We start from the raw sequence: 5830 nt of genomic DNA on the forward strand, positions 1-5830 counted from the left end.
ACTACTATTACTCCACACATCGACCGCTATCCAGCATGCATCTAGAGTATTAAGTTCATAAAGAACGGAGTAACACATTAAGCAAGATGACATGATGTAGAGGAATTAACTCAAGCAATATGATGAAAACCCCATCTTTTTATCCTCGATGGCAACAATACAATACGTGCTTTGCTGCCCCTACTGTCACTGGGAAAGGACACCGCAAGATTGAACCCAAAGCTAAGCACTTCTCCCATTGCAAGAAAAACCAATCTAGTTGGCCAAACCAAATCGATAGTTCGAAGAGACTTGCAAAGATATCAAATCATGCATATAAGAATTCAGAGAAGATTCAAATAATATTCATAGATAAGCTGATCATAAATCCACAATTCATCGGATCTCGGCAAACACACAGCAAAAATGTATTACATCGAATAGATCTCCAAGAACATCGAGGAGAACATGGTATTGAGAATCAAAGAGAGAGAAGAAGCCATCTACCTACTAGCTATTGACCCGTAGGTCTGTGGTAAACTACTCAAGCTTCATTGGAAGGGCAATGGTGTTGATGTAGAAGCCCTCCGTGATCAAACCCCCCTCCGGCAGGACGCCGGAAAAGGCCCCTAGATGGGATCTCACGGGTACAGAAGGTTGCGGCGATGGAAAAGTGTTTTCGTGGCTCTCCCTGTTGGTTTTGGGATATATGAGAATATATAGGCGAAGAAACTAGGTCGGTGGAGTCACGAGGGGCCCACAAGGGTGGGGGGCGCGCCCTCCGTCCTTGTGGCCGCCTCGTGCCTTCTCTGACTTGCACTCCAAGTCCTCTAGATGTCTTCTGGTCCAAGAGAAATCATCGCGAAAGTTTTATTCCGTTTGGACTTTGTTTGGTATTCCTTTTCTCCGAAACTCTAAACCAAGGAAAAAACATGAACTTGCACTGGGCTCTAGGTTAATAGCTTAGTCCCAAAAAAATATAAAATAACATATTAATGCATATAAAACATCCAAAACATTTAACATAATAACATGGAACAATAAAAAATTATAGATACGTTGGAGACGTATCAGTGCACCAGAGGAGGCTCGTGGGGCCCACTAGGCACCAGGACGCGCTCGAGGCCCCAGGCGCGCCCTGGTGGGTAGTGGGGCCCACGGGGGGCTTTTCCACCGCCTCTCAACTCTATAAATACTCAAATATTCCAGAAACCCTAGGGGAGTCGAGAAATCAGAAGTTCCGCCGCCAAAGCCTCTGTACGTAGCCCCCAAAACCAATCTAGACCCTGTTCCGGCACCCTACCGGAGGCCATCTTCATCATCCCGACGGTCACCATGATGAGGAGGGAGTAGTCCACCCTCGGGGCTGAGGGTTTGTACTAGTAGCTATGTGTTTGATCTCTCTCTCTCTCCCCCCCCTCTCGTGTTCTTGATTTGGCACGATCTTGATGTATCGCGAGCCTTGTTAATATAGTTGGATCATATGGTGTTTCTCCCTCTCTATCTTGTTGTAATGAATTGAGTTTTTCCTTTGAGATTTCGTTATTATCGGATTGAATACTTTTATGGATTTGAGAGCACTTGATGTATGTCTTGCTATGAATACCCGTGGTGACAATGGGGTATCATATTGATTCACTTGATATATGTTTTGGCACTCAACTCGCGGATTCCCGAGGTGACATTGGGATAATCTATGCATAGGGGTTGATGCACGTTTTCGTCCCTTGTTTCTCCGGTAGAAATCTTGGGGCACTCTTTGAGGTTCTTTGTGTTGGATTGAGTATTATGAATCTGACATTGTTTGATGCACATCATATAATCAACTCACTGATACTTGTGGTGACATTGGTGTATCTACGTGACATTAGAGTTGGTTGATGCGTATCATATGGTGTTATTTTAGTACGAACTCGGATGTTTGTGACACTTATAGGGATAGCTCTATAGATCGATCGGAAAGGATAACTTTGAGGTGGTTTCGTACCCTACAAATTATTTCATCTTATGTTCTCCGCTAGATAAGAACTTTGGAGTGATTCTTCATTGCACATTGAGGGATGGTTAATGATCCAATTATATTAGCATTGTTGAGAGATTGCACTAGTGAAAGTATGAACCCTGGGCCTCATTTTCAAGCATTCCAATACCGTTTGTGCTCACTTTTCTTACTTGCTACCTTGCTGTTTTTTATTGTTCCTTCTACAAAAATCAATATCTACTATCATTACTACACTTGTATCACCATCTCTTCATCGAACTAGTGCACCTACACAATTTACTATTGTATTTGGTGTGTTGGGGACACAAGAGACTTTTTGTTATTTGGTTGCAGGGTTGTTTGAGACAGACCATCTTCATTCTACACCTCCCATGGATTGATAAACCTCAGTTCATCCACTTGAGGGAAAATTAACACTGTCCTACAAAACTCTGCGTTTGGAGGCCCAACACGAATCTACAAGAACAAGTTGTGTAGTAGAAACCATTTCTTCATGGTAGACCACCATTTGATCTTCTTGATCAAGGCCTCCACCTCCTCTGGGTTTCCCCAGGCGACGCCCTTCTCCTTCCAGGACCTGGGCTTCTTCGAGGGCCCGGCCGAGAAGGTTGGGACCGCGGCCTGGCCGGGGGCGAGCGGTCCGGTGATATAGAACCACTCACGCTACCACTCCTTCACCGTTTCGAAGAAGGTGTACCTGAACCATTTGCCCCCTGGTTCTTGCTGACCATGGCCCCTCCGCTTTCCTAGGTTTGGTTTCGGTTTATGGGAAAACGGCGGTCTGGACTGCTTCACGGACCGATGGGGGACGACATTGGATGGCTTGCAGGGTCCGGACAACTGCGTCCGGTCGGATAGAGAAGTGCTATACACACGACGATTTCTCGCCCGATACATGCACGACACCGAGCCATGTCCTTGGATCGAACGCCTCGAAGCAAATATGACAATACATGAACGTCGGGTTGGCATCGGGTGTAGAACGTCGTGTGTGAAGCAATTTCGGGTGGTCGGATATGAACGGTTTGGAGGTCTGTGTTGGAGATACCCCTAGTTCCTGTAACGGTGGAATAAGTGAGTCTCCATGATGTTTGGTGCGGAGGTGTTTGCTTCACCACGACAGAGAGTACGTAGTATATAATGTAAGGTGACGTATATTACGTGTCCGTTGTGTGTTATGTAGTCGCGTGTGGGCTATGCACGATGATACCGGTTTGCGTGTATGTTTTGCTTCGCGTTCTTCCTTTGAGAGAGAGAGAGAGAGAGAGAGAGAGAGAGAGAGAGAGAGAGAGAGAGAGAGAGAGAGAGAGAGAGAGAGAGACAGTTGAGCGTGCATGCAGGCAGGCAGCAGGCAGGCATGTTTGGTTTCGTTTGGTTTATACATTGGTGGATCCCGATTTTGTTTCTCTCTTGGCCGTGACGGATCTGGTCGGCATCGGCATGGCCAATTGAAACTTGATCGCCACGGAAGCAGAGCGAAATCAATTCTCACCCATCTCAAGCACGTGCAGTATCGTTGTTGGGCTCGCATCACTACATATAGCCTAGCTCCAACAACCTCCCTTCCCCACCCCTCCCTCCCTCCCTTCCCTAGTTCAGAGACCGCAGCCGTAAATATGGCGGAGCAAGACCGCAATGGGCGGGAGGCGGCGGCGGCAGAGTCGTCGGTGCCGCTGCTGGAGAAGAAGGCGGACGGCGTGCTGTACGTGGAGGGCTGCCCCGGGTGCGCGGTGGACCGGAGGAAGGCGGCGAACCCGGGCATCCCCTACGGCACCTTCATCTACGTCTGGACCGTCACCCTCTGCACCGGTCAGTACTCCCAACACCACCACCCTTCATCCCCGATCTCCGCCATGATTAGTTTTTTTTTGCGGGGGACTAGTTAATTAATTAATTGGTTGCGCAAATGCATCAACGCTTGGTTGCCTGCTTGATTTGATTTGATTTAATTCTGCATGCTCGCTAGCTGGGCTGCATCCACTGTCTACGATTCAACACAAACCAGTAAATAGGATATATATGCAATACGTACAACTGAGAAGAAGAAGAGAAAGTACAGAGTTGCCTAGGGAAGCAAAAATATCAGAACATAATGTGCGTGCGCTTCTAATTTAGCAACCCAGCTAAGATGTACAGATAAATTACAGCTGATTAGCTCACTAGTTGACTGGAGACAGAGAATGTATCATACTTTAACCAGGTTGTCGCATGTACCAACAATTAACCGAATTGGAAGGTTTTAACCAAGAGAAATCAGGGTGAAACACAGGGCTGCTGGTTGAACCGATAAAAAATTCACCCCCAGTACGAAACTGGGACCATGTAAACAAGATTCAGTTGGACTACTATAATCATGGATGTCAATTCAAGTAGGTACACAGCCGCTAACAAGCCGATGGATGGAATTGAATGGACTCTGGCTAGCTGGCCAGGGCTTACCCACCAAACAATTACAGTAACATTTTTTTCCCCGTTGAAGGCAAGAGTAAAAAAGAGAGGGTGAAATGTAGTATCAGGGGCGCTATGCATGATTTGGTTGCATTTGTTGTTGAGGACCATACATAATTTGATGGGGTAATCAACTAGTCCTAGTCACCCTCATACTACGAGGGAGGGAGCAGTACTAATGATCTGTCTGTCCTGTGTGGAGAAAGGCGCAAGTAGACAAAACACGCACGCGTCTACACTGTCCCCATCACATGATCCCGTCCGACTAGCTAGTCTAGTACTCCAAGCTTGAGAGCATCATTTGAATCAGAATCAAAGGTGAGATACAGGACACTGCATAGGATTTATTTTTCCGGTTGATTGAATCCGCTGTTTCTGGAGGACGACGTGCACGTCTTGAGCCACGAGATCCACGAGTCGTTTTTCTTTTCTTTTCTTTGGGGGAGTTGTTATTTTCTGAGGCTGGCAAGGGAGGGGAGGGGAGGAGAGGGAGTTCCACGACTTGGATTTCTCATCCTCTCCGGTCTCTCTTGTCCCTCCAGCTCGTTTTTCTTTCATCCAAACCCAAGCAACCTCCCTTAATAATTGTGCAACGGAAATTAAATTCTAGTCCCTCCCTCCACTTGTCGTCATCTCTGACGTCAGGGAGGGGACGCCAGGATGCGACGCCGAAACGGACCTGCCTCTGCCTGCTGCTTGGACCCTTCCTTCCTTGGCTTTCTATTCGCGCCCGCGCGTGTGGCAAGCAAGCAAATTAAAGCGGGAATGCCACGCCACGCCACGCCCGCTGCGTGCCCGATTTCGCTTTGCCCTTTCTCCATTCGGGTCTCCCCCCAGCCGGGGAAAGGCGGCGGCATTGCGCTGATTGGCCTCGCCTCCCAATCCAACCTCCGCTCCTTTTATCTATCTATCTATTGTGAGGGGTGGGGAGGACTCGATTCGATTGGCTTGCCTGCCTGCCTGCAAGCAATGGCGGCCAATGAGGAGGAGGAGGGGACTTCGCCGCTGCTGAGCAAGGAGGAGGAACGCCGGCACCACCCCGGCTGCCCGGGCTGCGACCACGACCGGAGGAAGGACCTCCAGACCGGGCTGCCTTACAAGGAATTCTCCTACGTCTGGATGATCTGCCTCACCACCGGTACGTACGCCCTCCTTTCGGCCCCTCAAACCTCAACCCAGATTCTTCTTCTGGAAACAAACGAAAATGAAATCAGCGGAATTTTCTCCCTCGATGAGGTCACTGTTGTGTAGTACCAGGAGCATTTAATCGGCCCTATCGTTTTTTGGGTCTGCATATCGCACCGACTGCTACCCATGTCCCAGGCCTTCAGATCATTGCTATCGGGTGGCACTTCAGACACAAGGCTTTATCGATGATGTCCTACCTGTTCCCCACATGTC

General features: G+C 48.3%; 1 protein-coding gene across 3 annotated transcripts in view; it reads left to right on the plus strand.

Annotated features, from left to right (window-relative positions):
* Positions 1-3536: 3536 nt before the first annotated feature.
* Positions 3537-5830, plus strand: part of LOC123096561 (protein ZINC INDUCED FACILITATOR-LIKE 1) — an 8572-nt gene continuing 6278 nt past the window's right edge. The window contains exon 1 of one of the 3 annotated variants that reach the window (XM_044518331.1): positions 3537-3790. In XM_044518331.1, the coding sequence (XP_044374266.1) occupies positions 3598-3790 (193 nt within the window). In that variant the 5' untranslated portion in view covers positions 3537-3597. Of the gene's footprint in view, positions 3791-3883; positions 5568-5830 lie in introns of those variants that run through there. The other 2 variants (XM_044518332.1, XM_044518330.1) reach the window with 2 other exon arrangements.

Source organism: Triticum aestivum, chromosome 4D (genome assembly GCF_018294505.1).
Source record: "Triticum aestivum cultivar Chinese Spring chromosome 4D, IWGSC CS RefSeq v2.1, whole genome shotgun sequence".
Classification (NCBI taxonomy): domain Eukaryota; kingdom Viridiplantae; phylum Streptophyta; class Magnoliopsida; order Poales; family Poaceae; genus Triticum; species Triticum aestivum.